The 21,269-nt window shown below is 40.3% G+C and overlaps 1 protein-coding gene across 5 annotated transcripts in view; it reads left to right on the top strand.

The window, feature by feature from the left end:
- Positions 1-21,269, top strand: part of atp10d (ATPase phospholipid transporting 10D) — a 43,406-nt gene that overhangs the window by 2,514 nt on the left and 19,623 nt on the right. For 3 of the 5 annotated variants that reach the window (XR_007035209.1, XM_047346164.1, XM_047346163.1), the window contains 2 exons: positions 10,638-10,987; positions 16,185-16,379. Coding sequence is in view for 4 of the 5 variants with exons in the window: in XM_047346164.1 (XP_047202120.1) it covers positions 10,719-10,987; positions 16,185-16,379 (464 nt within the window). In the remaining variant the exon portion in view is untranslated. Of the gene's footprint in view, positions 1-9,864; positions 9,887-10,637; positions 10,988-16,184; positions 16,380-19,286; positions 19,847-21,269 lie in introns of those variants that run through there. The other 2 variants (XM_047346165.1, XM_047346166.1) reach the window with 2 other exon arrangements.

Below are 21,269 nucleotides of genomic sequence, written 5' to 3'. Positions count from 1 at the left end.
TTATTTTAAGTTTAAGTTGCTTCTGTATACTGTTGTGATTATAAATATGAATATATTATTTAATATTTAATATTAATACTTTAATATATTATTAAATACTATTTTGGTCTGTTAAGGGTTGTCCTGTGAATACCAGCCAAGTAAGGCGATGGTATTAGGACAAAATTGAAAGGGATGAGCCAAGTTCTGACATTATTGAACAGCAAAACTCTGCACACACATGGAATGAATTCACACAATTTCTTAAAATACAAGAATTTATTAACAAAAATAAGTCAACTCAAAGTAAAACATATTTCAATCAACAAACTCTTTACTATGCTAAAACAATCCAACTAAAGTACCAAGCAGAAGGAAATAATAAGGAAGACTAATGAGCTATGTACAATATAAACAAGTTGATCAAAGATGGTTGAAAACAATTACCGAAAGAGTGATGCAACATTACCATGTAATGTTATTTATGTTTGAGAACCAAGGATTATCTTGAAGAATCTGGAAGTGAAGTTAAGTTAGTCTTGGAACTAACTTAGGCAATAATCAGCATACCTTTAGACAACCATTCACAATGCAAGATCAGATAAAATGTTATTTTTAATAAAATAATATTTTAAATAATGATTTGCTGAATAAAACCACCCTTCTGGATGACCAATTCTCAACAGTGTTTAATTAGCTGCCTTTATTTATTAAAATAATATTTAAAGAAATATTATTTTGAATAAGAACCAAATCTTTGAGAAATTGGCTTAATTGTGTTACTTAGTTATCAAGTTTAGTAAAATAATATTTAGGGAAATATTATTTTACTAGACTGAAAACTAACAACCTTTTTGGGTAAATGATCTTAGCAGGCAAGCACGTGTTCTTAGCTGTTAGCGGTTAAAGCTAACAAAAGAAGCGCTTTCCTGTCTGTAGCCTCAAACCAACCTCGCAGGGCTTCTTCAGCTTCCTGTGACCATCTTCTCACAGTTATTTTTATTACAGGTTGCATCTAAACAACGGGCTCACATTTCAAGCAAAAGAAAAAAAAAAAAAACAAGATTGTAATCTGAGTTGCCTAGAGGACTTCTTGCTTTAGAGATGTTCGAGTCCTTGACATTTGCATAAAACAAATCCAACTTGTTGGTTTCTCTGGTAGAGCAGCTGGCAAACTGTTTAAACGTTGGAAGTGTAGCAGAGAGTGAAGCATGGTTAAAATCTCCAGATATTGCCACAAGCGCATTGGTATGTTATGTCTGTACCTTAGCAACAACTGAGCTGATGACATCACATGCAGTGTCGGCAACAGCTGATGGTAGAACGTAAGCCGTTACCAAAATAACACTGGTGTAATCTCTGGGTAAATAATATGGACAAAGCTTACTGCTAACAGTTCAGTATCTGGGCTGCAGAGATAAAACTTCACAGTAAAATGTCCTGGATTACTCAATCGGTTGTTTACAAACCTTGCTAATCCACCTCCTTTGCATTTGTGGCTCCTCTTTAAATCTGTCTGCTCTTATGGTCAGAAAGCCTGGCAGAGAGAAGCTGGAGTCAGGTATATGATCATGCAGCAATGTTTCAGTGAAACGCCTAACACTGCATTGCCATACTCTTGTAGTGTTTTTCCACCAAAAGAACTCTCGTTCTTGAATTGGTTCGGGTGCCTTCGAGCACCAATGCACAGCACAGGGGGAAGCTTGGTTGGTAGCAAGATAGTGGAGCTTGTTAAACTGTGCGCAGTGTTCTTTCTAATGCAGAAAGAGAGCATCCATAGAATCAATGAATCAATTAAATTTATCAGTTTACCAATTGTCATGTACTGTACCAATATATTAGAGTAAAACACTTATGAATTAATATTTCATTGAGATCCAGTCAAAATCTATTTTTTGCTTTGTTTATTTACAAGGTTTTCAACCTGCTGATACTGCTTATGCTACTGATGCTGATGATTCTGCTACTGCATATATCATCTTTAAATTAAATTAATAAAGATGATAAGAAGAGTTGAACCAATGTCTTCTTCCTTCTCGATCCTCTCAAGTCGGATCAGCATTTGTGTATAAAGACTTGACAGTTAAAAACCGGTCAACCAGCTTTACACATCACATTGCTGGTGACCCAAAGACAAGATGACAGATGAAATCAAACAACTCAAGAAGGCACAGACTGTTGCTAAGAGTCTTTTTACCCATTAAGCCAACAGTGTTATGAGAGATGCAGGAATAATGGTTCATGGAGAACTAATGGAGAAGTTTAAAAAACTGAGTCTCAAATAACTTTTTGATGCAAATGGTAACTATGTGGCTGGGTTGTTATCACGGTCAGAAACAAAGAAAGCAAAGGAAATATATTTTGAACAGCAAGAACAGATTGACAGTAGTAGATTGTTAGTAGTGATGGGAACTCCGGCTCATTTCAGAGAACCGTTTCTTTTGTTGTTTTATTTTTTATTTTGTTCGCTTAAAAGGGCTGGCTCTTTAGGCTCCCGAACAGCTCTTAATATTTTTGTTACTTGAACAAATGAGTGAGCAGTGAATCCAGTGTTTCATAAACCGGGCCTCCACCAGTTCACAACCAAATCAACACTGAATACACTAACAACATTGGAGGCTGGGACGTTTTAAATAGCACTACCTCGGCGAACACCTTCTCATTTTTCAATTCAATTCAGTTTATTTATATAGCGCCAATTCACAACACATGTCGTCTCAAGGCACTTCACAAAGTCAGTTACATACATTCCAATTAATCCTAATCATTGAACAGTGCAGTTAGATTCAGTTATTTATTCAAATTGGATAAAAAGTTTTTCTGTCTAAGGAAACCCAGCAGATTGCATCCAGTCAGTGACTTGCAGCATTCCCTCCTCCCGGATGAGCATGTAGAGACAGTGGACAGTCACTGGCGTTGACTTTGCAGCAATCCCTTATACTGAGCATGCATGTAGTGACAGTGGAGATGAAAAACTCCCTTTTAACAGGAAGAAACCTCCAGCAGAACCAGGCTCAGTGTGAGCGGCCATCTGCCACAACCGACTGGGGGTTTGAGAGAACTGAGCAGAGACATAAAGAGAACAAAGAAGCACTGATCCAGGAGTACTTTCTATGGGAAGGAAAAGTAAATGTTAATGGTTGTAGCTCCTTTAGTCATTTCACCTAGAAAGAAAGAACAGATAAACTCTGAGCCAGTCTAAGTCTGAAAGAGAGCACATAGAGTTAGTCACAGTAAAAGCTCAGTCAATTGCCATGTCTAGGAGAGAGATAGGGTTAAACACTGAAAGACAGGGCCAAGTGTATCATCGGTAGAAGGTGAGCATTTAGTTGTTGTCACAAAGTACACAGAGTCAGGCCAGGTGTAGCTTCTAGGAAGAGAAAAGAGGGAGAACATAAAGTTAAAAACTGAAATAACAGCAAATAATGCAGAATTAGAGAGTAGTGTGAGAATGTAGCGAAGAGGGTGACAGTGGTCATTATGTCCTCCATCAGCCTAAGCCTTTGGCAGCATAGGATTCTAGAATAGCACCGCTCAAGGTGGCAGCAGGTTGGAGTAACTCTGTTACTTTTGATTTTGATTTATTCTTTTTTGGGAACTATTCCTCTTGTGGTGAATACAGTTGATTTTTTTTGGACGACTGTCCTCTCCAGTGTCAGATGCTGTGTAGCTTGGAGGATTTTTCCTAATACTTTCTATTTTTGGACATTTGTTATGATGCATTGCCATCCGGGAGCAGCTGATTAATATCTCAAAAGCTCAAATAATACTTAAACTACAACCCCAAATCCCCAATGAGTTGAAAAGGAGACGCTGTGGATGCAGAGCAGGAGCTAAGAGAAAAGAGAAGGAGGAAGTTCAAACCATCTCTTCTGTCGATTATGATGGGCAATGTGAGACCGTTGGGAAACAAGTTGGATGAACTCCAAGCCCTACAAAGGACCCAGCTAGAGTACCGGGCATGCAGTATTATGTGTTTTACTGAGACATGGCTGCAGGATCATATCCTCAACTCCAGTGTCTCTCTGCCGGGCTTTTTAACCATACGAGCAGACAGAGATTTAAAGAGGAGTGGCAAATGTAAAGGAGGTGGACTGGCAGTACTTGTGAACAACAGATGGTGTAATTCAGGACATGTAACTGTGAAGTTTCATCTCTGCAGTCCAGATATTGAACTGTTGGCAGTAAGTTTTTGTCCATATTATTTAGTTTACATTCCACCTTCCTCTGTTGCTGACACTGCATGTGATGCCATCAGCTCCGTTGTTGCTAAGCTACAGGCACAAAGCCCCAATGCGTTTGTGGCAATTTCTGGTGATTTTAACCACGTCTCACTCTCTGCTACACTTCCAACGTTTCAACAGTTTGTCAACTGCTCTACCAGAGAAAACAAAACATTGGTTTTATGCAAATGTCAAGGACTCGTGCATCTCTACAGCAAGACCTCCTCTAGGCAAATCAGATCACAATCTTGTTTTTCTCTGCTTGAAATATAAGCCCCTTGTTCAGAGGCAACCTGTAATAAAGAGGACTGTGAGAAAATGGTCACAGGAAGCTGAAGAAGCTCTGCAAGGCTGCTTTGAGGCTACAGACTGGGACGCACTGTGCCAGCCACATGGAGAGGACATCAATGCCATGACTGAGTGTGTTACCGACAATATAAACTTCTGTGTGGATAACATCATCCCCACCAGAACCATGAGATGCTTCCCCAATAACAAACCTTGGATCACCAGTGACCTGAAGGACCTGCTTAACAAGAAAAAAATAGCCTTCAGAGAGGTAGACAGAGAATTATTGAGGAGTTTACAGAAGCAACTTAAAGTCAAGATAAGAGACAGCAAGGAGGTGTACTAGAAGAAGCCGGTGAGCAAGCTCCAGCAAAACAATGTCAGAGATGTGTGGACAAGGATGAAGAAGATCACTGGCTTCAGGCAGAGGGATGATCGGACCGATGAAGGTCTGGACAGAGCCAATGAACTGAACACATTCTTCAATAGGTTCAGTTCAGAAACAAGCTTTGCACCCTCCTCTCCTGCTCACAGCCAAACAGACATCCCACCCTCCTTTGACCCACAGGACCCACAGCTGTCCAGTAACACCTCAAATTGTTTATCTTCCACCTCAGCCCTAGACCCTTCTGCTTCTACATGTTTGCCTTCAACCATATCAGAAGATGCTGATGCTTCCTTTGCTTCCCCCTTCCACCTGTGTGTCTCAAGAAGTCAAGTGAAGATGCAACTGGAGAGACTGAATCGGAATATGGCTGCAGGTCCAGATCATGTCAGCCCTAGAGTCCTGAAGGGCTGTGCAGAGCAGCTCTGTGGGATTCTGCAGCACCTCTTCAACCTTGGCCTGGCCCAGAAGAAGGTTCCGGTGTTGTGGAAGACCTCTTGTCTTGTTCCGGTACCAAAGAAAACTCACCCATCAGTCCTCAATGACTATAGACCTGTTGCCCTGACATCCCACATCATGAAGGTCATAGAGAGACTCCTGTTGGCCCACCTGAGTAAGCAAACAGTAAACCATCAGGACCCCCTTCAGTTTGCTTATCGCTGTGGAGTTGGAGTTGAAGATGCCATCATACACCTGCTTCAACAAACCCACTGTCATCTGGACAAAGCCAGCAGCACTGTGAGGATCATGTTCTTTGATTTCTCCAGTGCATTTGATACAATCCAACCTGATTTGCTTTGTCAGAAACTCCAGAAGACTCAGGTGGAGGCCTCAACAATCTCCTGGATCAAAGACTACCTGACCAACAGACCACAGTTTGTGAGACTGAAGGGTTATGAGTCTAACCAGGTAGTCAGCAGCACAGGAGCACCACAGGGGACTGTACTCTCACCATTCCTCTTCACTCTGTACACCTCAGACGTCCAGTACAAGACAGACTCCTGTCATCTGCAGAAATACTCGGATGACTCTGCAGTAGTGGGGTGGATCAGAGATGGACAAGAAGCTGAGTACAGGAAGGTAGTGGACCGCTTTGTGGGTGGCATGGTGTGGAAACAATCATCTCATTTTGAACGTGACTAAAACAAAGGAGATGATTGTAGATTTTAAGAGAAACAGGAATAAGACAAAAACTATTTCTATCATGGGAGAAGAGGTGGAGGAGTATAAATACCTCGGTGTTCACCTGGACAACAGACTAGTGTGGAGATGCAACTGTGAAGCCATCTACAAGAAGGGACAGAGCAGACTGTTCTTCTTGATGAAGCTTAGGTCCTCTGGTGTTTGCAGCAACATGCTGCATATCTTCTATAAGTCTGTTGTGGAGAGTGTGATCTCTTCTGCCATCATCTGCTGGGGAAGCAGCATAAAAAAGCTCAACAAGCTGATAAAGAAGGCTGGCTCTGTTCTGGGGACTCCTCTGGAACCTCTGGAGGTCATTGTGGAAAGATGGATTCTTCATAAAATGAAGAACATTATGAAGAACCCTGAGCATCCTCTTCATGAGACTGTCCTACAACAACAGAGTGTCTTCAGTCAGAGTCTTCTTCAGATGTGCTGTAAGACGGAGCGCTACAGGAGATCCTTCCTGCCCACAGCCATCAGCATCTACAACGGCTCTTTGAAGAAACCTTCATAATGAGCTACAACAACATTTAATTTCCCTTTGGGATTGATAAAGTATTTTTGAATTGAATTGAATAACTACAGAGATAGCTCAGGATAACCTAAGCCACTAACTATAAGCTTTATCAAAAAGGAAAGTTTTAAGCCTAGCCTTAAAAGTACACAGTTTGTCCATCTAGAGCCCTCTGATGGCCATTGTTATACTAAAAACCACAATGATTGGGATACCTCTCTCTGTCAGATTGACCATAACCACTGGAAAAGAGAGGGGGTCATACAGGTAGCAGAAATGGAGGGTGTGTTTGCACCTCAACCATAGCTGAGCCGGTTTAGGCTAAACCTGACTCCCCCTTACTCCATCCAACAGGGAAGGAAGAAGATGGAGGTAAAAAATAAGGAAGATAGCTCAGGAAAACCTAAGCCACTCTAACTATAAGTTTTATCAAAAAGGAAAGTTTTAAGCCTAGCCTTAAAAGTAGACAGGGTGTCTGCCTCACAGACTAAAACTGGGAGCTGGTTCCACAGGAGAAGAGCATGATAACTAAAAGATCTGCCTCCCGTTCTACTTCTAGAGACTCTAGGAACCACCAGTAAACATGCAGTCTGAGAACGAAGTGCTCTGTTAGGAACATATGGAACCATCAGATCTCTGATGTATGATGGAGCTACATCATTAAGGGCTTTATATGTGAGGAGGATAATTTTAAATTCTATTCTGGATTTAACAGGGAGCAAATGAAGGGAAGCTAAAATAGGAGAAATATGATCTCTTTTTAATTTTCATCAGAACTCTTGCTGCAGCATTTTGAATCAGCTGAAGGCTTTTAAATGCATTTTGTGGACATCCTGATAGTAACGAATTACAATAGTCCAGCCTTGAAGTAACAAATGCATGGACTAGTTTCCTTGCGCCATCACGCTTCCGCTCAGTATTGCAGTCAGACTCATACAGCTGACTATGCCCATGGCCAATCGGTAAACAGCAGTTTGTTCACGTCACATTTTGGCCCGGCTCAGCCCCGATGGGACCTGCTTCTGAGCAGCTAACTTGCCAGAAGAAACAGTAATGGAAACCTTCGCAAAACGGGCTGAGTGGAGTGGAGCTCGTCATAGTAACGCCTGTGGAAAAGGAGGCTTTATATCTTTGGTTTCAGCTCTGGAAAAATGGGAGTAACAAGTGGTGCGATTATATGTTTGGTCAGTGTACATATCTACCAGCTTTGTACATCTAGAGGCTGAAATTCTTTGCAAAATGCCTCAAGCTCAGCTAGATTAGATGGGGAGTATAATTTTCCAGTCTTGTCACAGATTCTCAATTGGATTTAGTTCTGGACTTTGACTGGGCCATTCTAACGTATGAGTATGCTCTGGCTGTATGTTTAGGGCTGTTGTTGAATACTAAGCTTCTCTCTCTCTCTTCTTACAAAAAGAATTCCCAAATCATGATGCTGCCACCACTATGTTACCCCAGTGTATTCAGTATGATATACAATAAGCCACATATTGTGTTTTGCATATGGATCAAAAAAGTCACATTTTATTTTCATCTGACTAGTCCCATCTTATTTTCTGTGTCCCCAACATGGCTTGAGGTAACCTGTAAACAGGACTTCTTATGTCTTTTTTTCTTGTCTACTAGAATAGGCTTTCCATTTATACAAACTTTACTAAGTCAGTTTCAGAACTGCACAAATAATCCCAGTGATCATCTGACCGCACTGCTTTCACTTCTCAGAAATCATCTTTCAGTTCTGCTTTAGGTCCAGTCAGCCTGCTGGGTTAAAGACAGAGCTCCTGTTCTTTACTTAATGCTCAGTGGATTAATATGGTCTCATCCTAGCAACACTAGAGAACTGGTTGTTTTTTCAGAACTTCACCTGAGACCTGAAACATCTGAAGCCAAAACAGTGAGTTAGGGTTAGGAAGAGGTTTGTGATAATGATTTCCCTTCAGCTCGCAGTTTCTCATTGTAGCCTAAAAAAGTCAGAGGAACTCTGTCAAGATCTAAGAAAGAACGTTTTAGATTTACACAAGTTAGGAAAGCATGTTAGTCATTTCTGGGATAATCAGTTTATACAGTTGTACATAAGTACAAGTTATTTGGATGTGTAACCATTTCGCCAAGGTCTGAAAGAAGGATCTGAATTGCCCCGTTCAAGCCTTCTCCAAACTGGAAACTATTGGAAGACCACTGTCTATGTCCACAGTGGTTAATACTTACTGAGAGGAAAAAAAGCCCCTTTTGCAAAATTGACCCCTTAATTTGAAGCTGCCATCATGAACAATCCAAATGCTTCCTGGAGAAAAGTGCTATATTTAGATGAAACTAAGATTGACCTATTTAGCAACAATGGGCCCCATTAGGTTAAAGGCCTTACCTTGTCTGCTTCCTCAGCACTCTTTACCACCTCTCAAGCATTGTGGTGGCAGCATCATGCTGTGGAACTGTTTCACTGCTTGTGGTACTGCTGCATTGCTTGGCTTATGGCAAAATAAAGGACTATTTCTAATTAACTTCTAGATGCTGAAACTTAAAAACAAACGGGTGCTCCAACTGGAGAATAAATGAAAGCTTCTAGCCAAACTGGTTTTAAGTTCCCAAAGTCCTGAGATCAACCCTGTTAAAAATGTGTGGACTCTGTTTAAAAGCTGGGTCAGTACCAGGAAACCAACCAATGTAAAAGAACCACTTCTGTCAAAAGAAGTGATTAAGTATCTAGCCCGAATGATGCCAGAGTCTTATTTATGGCTAAAAGTCATGTAGTCGGGGTACAGCTGCCCAGGAGGCATTTAGCCAAATATTAAAGGGAACATATGCATGTGTGACTTCATGTATATTTTTAAGCATTTGAGAAAATCCTTAATTAAATAAAACTTTTAAAATAGACCTGGTATCTCAAGGAACTATTAAAAAAAAGCCACTTTCAGCATTGTGTGGTTTTAAACACTTAGAGGAGTCACCCTTTCTAATCTAGTGTTTTTACAATAAAGCATTTTATTCAAATACTCAAAATAATCCAAAACTTATACATTAGGCTGTATAGCGAACTGGGGGGAAGGCACTCCTTTTCTGTGAACATTACACACAATAAAATGTAATCTGTAAATAAAGCAGCAGCATATGAAGGTCAGCAGGTTTGGCCTGTCTCACAGCTGCCGGCGGTTGTAGCCTAGATAAGCTTCGGTTCTGCAGCCAAGATTGGTGATTCTCATCATATGACTGAAAGATTTCCTGCTATTCTGTTCATACTGTTACAGTTGCGGGCAAAAAATCCCAACAGCAAATGTTTCCCCACCCATGAGGACCGGAGATTTTCAGCAAAATGTAAGGAACTATGAAAAATATAAAAAACTGATTGATTCAATGGAGGGACCATAGACATGTGCATCTCAGTAACTTAGAATATTACAAAGTAAAACTCATTTTATAGAGATTACAGTCAATGAAAATCCAACATTTTGTAACATCCACTTGCAGTTACCTAAAAAAGACTGTAAAGACTTATTGCAATAAATACAAAATTTCATGATCAAACTTTAAGTCCATATCACCCACCCCTAGATGGATAGATCATTTTGTGAACAAGCCCCTCTCCCGAAAAGACAAAGTAAAGGCAGAGATGGATGAATACAAAAGGAATCCCATGTGTATAAATGGAGGATCTGTTTCAGGATGGTCTCTTTTACTTGTCTGTTGTCTCTTTAATGTACCTGAAACCTGTTTGTCTGCATTGTCTTTTTTCTAGGGAGTTTCTTCCTCTGTTTGCTGCAGAAACAAGAGAAAAACACCACTTGTTTCAGTCATGTTCATGACATTGTAGTATCGAAACAAGGGAAATAAAAAAGGGGAAATAAATCACGACACGGATTATGTGACATGGCATTGAGGCATTACTTTTGTTAAAACTTTATGTTGTGTTTCTTTGGGACTATTCTCTTTAGGTGACCATTTTTGTCTGAGTCATTTAAAAACTCAAAAATGATTTAGACCAGGTGAGTCAAAGTGTTGAGCCACCAGATTGATGCTTCTCCATAAAGACCATTTTAAACGGATTTTACTTGTTTAATATCTGCAGCAGGACGGCGTTAAGAGAGTTGAGGAAGAAGCCGGAGTTCCACGCAGGTGTTGGGGCCCGGCCGCAGTTCGGGCTGCGTAGATGGAGCGCTTCCAATGGGTGCGGCATCGCTGTCGGCAGCTGCTGGCCATAGACTCAGAGCGAGGCTGGTACTCTCCGCCTGATGGCCTTCCCAGCAAAAGCTCCCCACAGAAGGTCAGCGCCAGGAGGAGGACGGTGTTGGCCCGCCACGGCCCCCACCAGGAAGAATATGAAGCAGTGTCCAAGAAGTACAAGGGCAACAGCATCTGCACTACCAAATACAGCCTGCTGACCTTTATCCCCATGAACCTGTTCCAGCAGTTCCACAGGTCAGTATTTTTAGACATACATTACTGTGCAAAAGTTTTAGGCGGGTGTAAAACAAAAAAAATGCTGTTAACAAAGAACGCTTTCAGAAATATAAATGATTGTTTATTTTCATCAATTTACAAAATGCTAAGCGAGTGAACCCAAACATACAACCAAAGTCATTAAGAATTATCTTCAGCGTAAAGAAGACTTACTGGAAGTGATGGTATGGCCCCCACAGAGCCCTGATCTCAACATCATGAATTGTGTCTGGGATTATATGAAGAGTTCTATCTCTGATGTAAGAAAGCCTACATCCAGAGAAGATCTGTGGTTAGTTCTCCAAGATGTTTGGAACAACCTACCAGCGGAGTTCCTTCAAAAACTGTGTGCAAGTGTACCAAGAAGAATTGATGCTGTTTTGAAGGCAAAGGGTGGTAACACCAAATATTGATTAGATTTAAATTTCTCTTTTGTTCATTCACTGCATTTTGTTGATTGCTGTAAATGATTAACACTTCCATTTTTGAAAGCATTCTTTGTTTACAGCATTTTTTCACACCTACCTAAAACAACTGCACAGTTGTGTAGATATGGAAAATGGTTGGAACCACACAGTGCAATGATAGTAAAATCAAGATTCATCAATGCTACAATTTCCTAAATGAAAGGTTGTTATTAAAGGGTTTAGTATTAGTTTAGTACTAAAGGTTTCTGCTGAGTATTGACTGCACAAGCTTGGCTGCACACTTTTTGTTATAGTTACTGTAAATAAAGGAAAAACTGCTAAACCAAAGCTGAGATGAGCCTAAAAACTACACTAGAAGCTCTGCCACTCTTCCGGAAATTTGTGGAAGTACTAGAAGGTCTGAAAAGATGCTGTGAGAAGCTCTTCTGGGATCTGATCAGATATTGAGCTGTTTCAGATAATTCAGAGTTAAGCCATTAAGCAATTTACCAGAAGCAACGGTCATTAGAAGTTCAGCTATGAATTGAACTTCCAAAGCTCCTTACCTTTTAGCTGTTTGTATCCAGAATCACTTTCTTTCAGTATTGACCCACATCACATGACCAAAGGTGATGCCTGTATCATAGATGGAACAGTAAATTCAGAGCTTTATCATTTATCTCAGGTGCTTCTTCACCACGACTTATCAGAGCACTGCTGTCCAGCGATTCATCCCTCACTCCATCCTGCCAACAATCAGGATTAAGACATACAGGGGTTGGACAATGAAACTGAATCACCTGTCATTTTAGTGTGGGAGGTTTCATGGCTAAATTGGACCAGCCTGGTAGCCAGTCTTCATTGATTGCACATTGCACCAGTAAGAGCAGAGTGTGAAGGTTCAATTAGCAGGGTAAGAGCACAGTTTTGCTCAAAATATTGAAATGCACACAACATTATGGGTGACATACCAGAGTTCAAAAGAGGACAAATTGTTGGTGCACGTCTTGCTGGCGCATCTGTGACCAAGACAGCAAGTCTTTGTAATGTATCAAGAGCCACGGTATCCAGGGTAATGTCAGCATACCACCAAGAAGGACGAACCACATCCAACAGGATTAACTGTGGACGCAAGAGGAAGCTGTCTGAAAGGGATGTTCAGGTGCTAACCCGGATTGTATCCAAAAAACATAAAACCACGGCTGCCCAAATCACGGCAGAATTAAATGTGCACCTCAACTCTCCTGTTTCCACCAGAACTGTCCGTCAGGAGCTCCACAGGGTCAATATACACGGCCGGGCTGCTATAGCCAAACCTTTGGTCACTCATGCCAATGCCAAACGTCGGTTTCAATGGTGCAAGGAGCGCAAATCTTGGGCTGTGGACAATGTGAAACATGAATTGTTCTCTGATGAGTCCACCTTTACTGTTTTCCCCACATCCGGGAGAGTTACGGTGTGGAGAAGCCCCAAAGAAGCGTACCACCCAGACTGTTGCATGCCCAGAGTGAAGCATGGGGGTGGATCAGTGATGGTTTGGGCTGCCATATCATGGCATTCCCTTGGCCCAATACTTGTGTTAGATGGGCCAAGGACTACCGAACCATTCTTGAGGACCATGTGCATCCAATGGTTCAAACATTGTATCCTGAAGGCGGTGCCGTGTATCAGGATGACAATGCACCAATACACACAACAAGACTGGTGAAAGATTGGTTTGATGAACATGAAAGTGAAGTTGAACATCTCCCATGGCCTGCACAGTCACCAGATCTAAATATTATTGAGCCACTTTGGGGTGTTTTGGAGGAGCGAGTCAGGAAACGTTTTCCTCCACCAGTATCACGTAGTGTCCTGGCCACTATCTTGCAAGAAGAATGGCTTAAAATCCCTCTGACCACTGTGCAGGACTTGTATATGTCATTCCCAAGACGAATTGATGCTGTATTGGCCGCAAAAGGAGGCCCTACACCATACTAATAAATTATTGTGGTCTAAAACCAGGTGTTTCAGTTTCATTGTCCAACCCCTGTATAAGATAAGCATTGCACATTTGATTTGAGGAGGTTTTAAAATGTGTACAAATACACAGAAATCCTGTAAAATTTCCCTAAAATAACCAGGTTTTTGACTTATGGAGGACTGTTAATAAGGGAAATGTATATTTAATCTGATCTGGGTACACTTTGAATCCACCAGGAGGAGCCAGGGTGTCACTGCAGAGAAAGGTGACTTGGTCTTCCTCCTGGAACTATTACGGGTATGGGGGGTCAGGAGGGGTCTGTGGCCCCCTCCCCCCGATGTGATAAGCTGTTAACGACTGAAGATGAGTTGTCCACGTGTCAGTGAACACACCCACCTGCCTTTCCCGATTACCAGTGAATGCAGCATCAAACGATGGTTAAAGTTTGCCCTTCTTTTAATGTTTCAAGTTACTTGTTTATATTTATAGTATAATGAACCACTGCTCTGTTTTTTTTATTTTTATTATTGGCATCTAAGCTGTCGGCTTAACGTGTATAACACGGTAAAGAGGGTGAGCTTGGTAATCTGTTTAAGGGAAAATTCATCATGCACTGCGGAGGGCTGCAGCAGGTTCTGATCCAGCTGGTGAGTAGAAGTAATTAGTAAGTTTAGCCTTTTCTATCTGAAAGTCCAATGGTGTCTCTCAGTTATGTTGCTGGGTCTAATATGTTCGCTTCGAAACGGATGCAAACCGTCTATGTATATTTGCACCTTGCATACATGTGGTATTTTAGTTCTCATGCTGACTCCAGCTAGCTGCACTCCACCTGTGATACACCCACAGTTTACATGTTTGCAGAAGTTTGGCACCCAAGCGAAGTGAGGTATTAAAGTTTATTTGTGAGGAACTTTGCATGCTATTCTATATAAAAGTATTTGGTTTTATGACTTGGAATCTGGTTTATTCGCATTTGTTTTGCATTTTACGACAATGTAAAGCTACGTTCTGAAGGCAGGACTGTGATGCAGTTTTTGAGCTCGCTACTAAGAAGATAGCCAGTTTGTGAGTAATGTTAACAGATGTAAACAAAGCAGTGAGAATCAACAGAAGCTGAGGTTAGATAAAGTTTAGGTATTATCTTTGAGAGTGTGCGTCCATAAGACTGGTGAGTTGTGTAAACTGTTCTATAAGGAGCATTAGTTAATAGGGTTTGTTATTCTGGACATTTTTTGTTAGCTCTTTTTACTTAATAGAAGATCTGGCTACTGAAGATAGGTTTTTAACTTGAGTTGGTGATTTTTATTATATTTAGTTTTCTAACTTGATCTCCACATCATAAGTGATTGAAACACAGGACTGAAGTAATGATACAATTATATATTTCATTTGATACCAAATTCAGGCTACAAATAAAGGCCTTTGGGCCAATTAGTTAGGCTAACAATACAGCTTGTGGCTGTAATATTTTATGTAATCTACTCATATGGGAAGTTGTGATTACAATGAATTATACACAAATGTTTTATTTGTGTGTTCTGTTTTGTAGAACCACAAACACCCGTACCTGGTACTTGAATTTGCCTATTAAAGAAATCGTAAAACATCATCTGGCCTGATCATTGACTTGGTGGTCATACAGGCATTTAACCAATGTACACTTTATGATCACCACCATAGTAAACTGGTCATTAATTGTAGAAATCACCATTACAGTTAATGCATTCAGGTCTGTTTAGAACCTTGTTTGTCAAACACTGAATGAACATCCATTTATGTTTTCTTTGTAGTTTTCACGGAGCTGGAAGATGCAGGGATTATCTTCGAATTATCTTAAAAGGGGAAATAAATACCTGCACTTGTCAGAGACTCTCTTCTTGGATTTTTTTAAGTTAAGGGCTTTTACATGTAGGCTGTGATACTTATTTTGTGGAGGGCTTTAAGTGCTCTTTTCTAGTCAGTCTTAAATGTAAATATGCAAAAACAAAAGACAAATGGTCTGTAATAGGTGTTTTTCTTAATATTACCGCATCACAGCATTTTTCAAAGTCAGACATTGGTTTTGATTTTGGTGTGAGACCCCAAGATTTTTAATGGCCCCATGTGGCCCACCCTGTGAAAAACGTTTGGGGCCCCACTGCTCTTAGGGTTGCATGTTATTCAGCATCATTCATCTTCCCAGCTTTGCATGTCGCCCAAAAATCCAATTATGGACACCTTCTGATTCTTGCTAGGTCTGGAGGTGTACCATCATGTTTCCATTTTCAATGAAGAATTCTTTGGATGATGAAAGTTTGTGTTTTTGTTATTTTTAACCTAACTCTGCTTTAAACTGCTTCACATCTTTCTGTCTGACCTGCTGTGTTCCTTGGTCTTCGTGATGTTGTTTGGTCACCAATGTTCTCTAACAAACCTCTGAGGCCTTCACAAAACAGCTGGATTTATACAGGCTTTGAATTACACACAGGAGGTACTAATCAGGTGACTTCTGAAGGCAATTTGTTGCACCGGATTTTGTTAAAGCATGTCAGAGAAAAGTGGATTGAATTCAAATGCATACCACACTTTTCAGATTTGTATTTGTAAAAATGCTAAGCAGGTGGGAATATTTTTGCTAGGCCCTGTTAGTCCGACTAAACGTTTCTAAAGATTTTTTTCCAGTCTGAGACAAATTCCAGCTTCTTCTCTGTTCCTTTTCTGGATGTTTCCTTAACAATTTGTGATGTTTCCAGCCTTGACCACCCCATCTGATGTTCCCACTGACTGCATGTTCCTTCAGGATAACATGCTCCTTTGGTCTTCTCAGGGCAGCCAACCTTTACTTCCTGTTCCTGGCGCTGCTTAACTGGGTGCCGGTTGTGGAGGCCTTTGAGAAAGAGATCACAATGATTCCTCTGCTGGTGGTTCTCACAGTTATCGGCATTAAAGATGCACTGGAGGACTACAGACGCTACCTGTTCGACAAAAAGGTCAACAACAACTTGGTGCGCGTGTTTTGTGGGTGAGTGGAGTTCTGTTATAAACTGGTATCAAAATCTAATACATTTTCAATGATTAATTCCTGCTTTTGATTTAAAAAAATGAAAGAAAGGAAACAATCTTAACTGTTCTAATTCCCCCCTTCAAAGCATTAGCACTTTGGACAGGTTTATTTCATTTCATTGTTCTTCAGAGCAGAAAAACAACAATTAGTGGTTGAAACAAAGCTGCAAAAGAAACTTTGAGACCTGAGTTTAACCTTTACTCTCTGTCAACGTTAGGGGAAGTTGGTGTGTTTTATAAATTTGGCTGATGGGGCAGCAGAATATACGCACTGGAAAGGATCAGAGATGTATTGATTATTTAAAATTATTTCTCCAGAAACGACTAGTAAACCTGCAGCCTGAGAGCCAAGTGCTCAGTTAGGAACATATGGAGCAATCAAATATCTGATCTATGATGGAGCTTGATTATTAATGGCTTCATATGTTAGTAGAAGGAGAATTTTAAATTGTGTTCTGAAGTTAGAGGGCAACTTCCTGGTCGTAAAGAATTATGTTAGTCCAGCGTTGTAACAACAAATGGCTAGTATAATAGTTTTTGTGCATCTCTGGAACAGAATATTCCTAATTTTGCAAATATTACAGAGGTAAAAGAAGGAAGTCCTGGAAATATGTTTAATTTAGGATTTAAATCACATTTCATTGTCTTACATGAGACCAAAGTTCTTTACATTATCACTGGAGGCCGCATTAATGCCATCCAGAACCATTCTGGTCCAAAGACAACATCCTCTGTCTTGTTTAAATGTACCAGCAGAAAGTTGAAAGTCATTCAGTGTTTTATGTGTTCAGGAAGACCAGTCTGAAGTATTAATTTACTGATTGGTTCATCAGGCTTTACGGAACAAATCTAGTTACAGTTCATAGTAATTTCTGGCTATACATTTAGTGTGTACTTTATTTAATATTTGCCAGATTTAGACCACCTTTTATTTGCAAAACACAGCCAGTTTATCGAAGTTTTTTTTGTATTCTTACTGTGTGCTCCTCTTTCTGTCCCACAAATACATACTGGGATTTAAGAAAAGATTATGGATGGGTTCATGAGGTTGATAAAGGGTTTTAGCTGCAATCCACAATTAAACAGCTCAGAGTCGGGAGATGTGTGTCAGGTTTAAACAACCTAAAATACTTATAATCATCACAAAAAGAAGAGAAAGACAAAAAATTAGTTATTTCACTCGCAGCAAGGAGAATGGACAGAGATGTGCTTCCAGTTACAAATCTCCTACCGCTCTGAAAACCATCTGTCTGACCCTCTCTTTTTATTATCTTTCGGGGGTCCCTAATTACAAAGAACGTTACTCTCTAGGGCTGCATCGTAAACAGGTCATAAACACCATTATCTTTTAACAATACACTTCCACAGTCTCCTCCAATCCTAAGATCAGTGTCTTCTGTTCAGCGCAATCAGCCACCCTCTTTATGACACCCTCAACTGGACTACTTCCTTCTCAGCAAGCTCAGCTCCACTTTTGATGTTTGCCTGCAGACAAACTCATCACATCCTTTACTCACACAAACATCATGACAGCTTATAAAATCAAATAGTCAAGTTAAAGAATAGGAGAAATATATAAGATAAATCTATATTCAATTATTCCACCAATGTGTCTAATAGCCTGCACGATTAAGCCACAAAAGCCAGTCGTAAGAGCTTATACGTGGTTCAAATTGGTTTTCACCACAACATGTAGTTTGCTTTATAAACTAGCTCCTTGTTAGAATAAATGAAACTGCTCTGCTACATGACGATGAATCTTTGCTAATCCGGCGGATTTATAGAATTTGCAGTGTCGGTATGTGTAATTTACGCGGTAACTCAACATTTAGTTGAGCAAACAGTGCGCTGGTATGAAATGTTTATGAGATCTGATTAACTGTTAAATTCATTTATTTGTCTGCAGACTGATCTCAGTTTAACTTCTGCTTTCTGCAGATAAGGTACCAAATAGTAGGGCTTGGCTTGGTACCAGAATCTCAGCATATAATAACAATGGGTAAAAGCACCACTGTTTTATAGTCTTAAAGAAGAAGAAAGATTTAAAACCAAGGTGTATAACTTGAACTCGTTACTTTTCTTTAAAACAGCTTTCCACTCAGCTTGTAGCTTGCCAGTTGTAGTTTTAAACAGTGTTCTCTTATTTGGACTGATGAATGGGCCACAGAAACTGTGTTGACACAGCAACTTTCTAAAACCTTGGTACTTCTGAATATTAGTAAACAGCAAGTGTCTACCGACTAATTTTAACTACTTCAGAGCGCCCCTCTTTAAAAAACAATGTACTTTTTAATGAGGGAGTGCAACTTGAGTATGAACTGTGTTCCCTGGGACTTCTGGTTTAAACTAACCTTACAATGTCTGGTACAAGTGGAGGGTTTCTAGCACAAAATGCTAAGATTTTCTCCTCTCTGCGCTGCTTGTGTTAAGTTCTCGGGGTGGGAGTGGTAAACTCAAGGACGGTTAGGTCTTCAGGAAAATACGACAAGATCTTGCTTGTCCAGTTTAAAGAAACAAGACACAGAGTGGATTTTAAGCACCTTTATCCTCATCTAAACTCGTTCTTTAAAGCTGCAAATCCTGCAAGTTATTTTACATTTGTCTCTATGTTGGCTGTTAGTCAGAGTCGATTTATACCTGTAAGCTTTATGAAAGCATTATTCTTAGATGCAAAGAATGTGCTGCTCTGATCTTTGAGACGTTTCTTGGAAATAATTGCCAGCACCCGGGCTTTGCAGCTGAGTGGCACTCCCCGTCTGCTACATATGCTTGCATAATCTGTCAGTCTTCAGAGGTGGCTGTAAAAGTTGAACCTTGACCTTGGTCTGTGGTGGAGTGACAATGATCGCTTCATCAATGCCAGTAATTCCCCGAGTCCGAGCTTTTCCTGGTGCGTCTGTGCTTCAGCAGCATGTGGCGGACAAACGAAAAGAGTCTGATCAGGCAGGAGGAAGAACAGACCCCAGATGAAAATTACTGTTTGGATAGAACATCGAGGACAAGAGAGTAAAGCCTCTGAATCAACTGCTGCTGTGTACCGATGTATAGCTTGGAACGACCTCCTGGGACACACAAGGATCACCTGAAGAAGAGGAGAACTGTAGTGCCTTCCTTCACTGAGGAGGAGGAGCTGAAAGAACATCTGAAGTTATACAAAAGAAACAAAATCCGGACCACAAAGTATTCCTTCCTGTCCTTTCTCCCCAAGAATCTGTTTGTGCAGCTCCATCGCTTTGCCAATGTCTACTTCATCTTCCTCGCTGCCTTAAACTTTGTCCCGGTCGTGGAGGCCTTCCAGCCAGAGGTTTCTCTGATTCCCATCATACTGGTGCTAACAGTTACAGCCATTAAGGACATCTTTGAGGACTACCGCAGGTTTAAATCGGATCATTTCATCAACCATCTCCCCTGTCAGGTTTACTGCAGGTATGCTCCTCTGGTTCTTTAAAACTTTAACAGATTTCCTCTAATTGTTACATGGAAGTAAGAATTTCTTCCTTTCTAGTTTTAGAAGGTAATGACAGAAAACGTGTTTTTGTGCCGTTAACACTATAAACCTGGTTTATTTTTAACAAAGGTGACCAACAGTCTTCAGATAAAATTGAGAACGAAGGTACAAAGTCAAAAAGAGAAAAGTTTGATCTCTCAGAGGTTCAAACAAGCTTTGACGTTGAATTTAAAAGAATATAGTATGTTGATGTGCTGGAGTTTGTTTCTAGTGAGGTTGGCTTTGAAAACTAATCATTTTAGCTGTTTTTATTTTGCTAGCATGTACAGCAGTGAAAACAGCTTCTGTTCTGGAGTGACCAAGCATTCTTCTCTGTTTGGCCACCCAATGGATATTTCTGGGTTTGACAGCTGCCAGGTGGACACCAAACTGGCTACATTGTGTCATGTATAAGGTTTGTTGGAGGGGAGATAGTTGTGTAAGACTGTTTTCATGAGTTGGGGTCGGAACAATTTCAAGTTAACTACCTCTTAATTCTTCGTCATTCTTATAAATGTTTTATAATTTCATGCCCTTAACTTTTTGAGAACAGGTTGGCCCCTTCCTCTTCCTACATGACTGGGCACCAGTGTTCAAAGTCAGGTTCTTCAGGACATGGATGAGGAAGTTTGGTGTGGAAGAACATTTTGCCCAACATCAGTGTCTGGCCTCACAAATGCACTAAACATTCCTGCAAACACACCCCTAAACCTTATTTAAGGGCTTCGCAGAAGAGTTGAAGTTGTTTCAGTTCTGAAAGAAAACAAGGGAATACTTCTGGCAATATAGTCTGTATTTCCCTTCAGGCAAGGGCTCTATCGCAGGGAGCTGGAGACATCCCTCTCCAGCTCCCTCTTTCCATTCCACTGATGGAGATGCAGAGGATGCATGACTGATATCTGCAAATTGGAAGACAAACAAATGATGACAGAGACAAGCTGCCAGGCGTTTATCGAGCATTGCAAGAAAAATATTCAATTAAAACTTGAAGTTCAAACAATTATACGCAACCTTTGGTGGTTAAACACACTCGCACATAATTTTGTTTTCGTTAGGTTTCAGTTCTTTAAAGTTCAGGTGAAAGTATTGACTATAATCAGAATCAGCTTTATTGCCAAGTTCGTACATACAAACAAGGAATTTGACTCAGGTACACTTTGCTCTTTGGTTTTGTTTTTGGTTTTATTTTATGCGTTATAAGATATATTATGCATATATCTTTATGTCCTTTGGTTTTATTTTATGCGTTATAAGATATATTATGCATATATCTTTATGTCCTTAAATATACATATATACAAAGGTGCATTTGCAACATTTGTATGCTGTTGTTTTGTACTCTATTGAATGTTCATCAGAGAA

The sequence above is a fragment of the Girardinichthys multiradiatus genome, chromosome 19 (assembly GCF_021462225.1).
Source record: "Girardinichthys multiradiatus isolate DD_20200921_A chromosome 19, DD_fGirMul_XY1, whole genome shotgun sequence".
Lineage (NCBI taxonomy): Eukaryota > Metazoa > Chordata > Actinopteri > Cyprinodontiformes > Goodeidae > Girardinichthys > Girardinichthys multiradiatus.
Note: the sequence above shows the minus strand (reverse complement) of the source record. Positions and strands in the feature narration are given on the sequence as shown.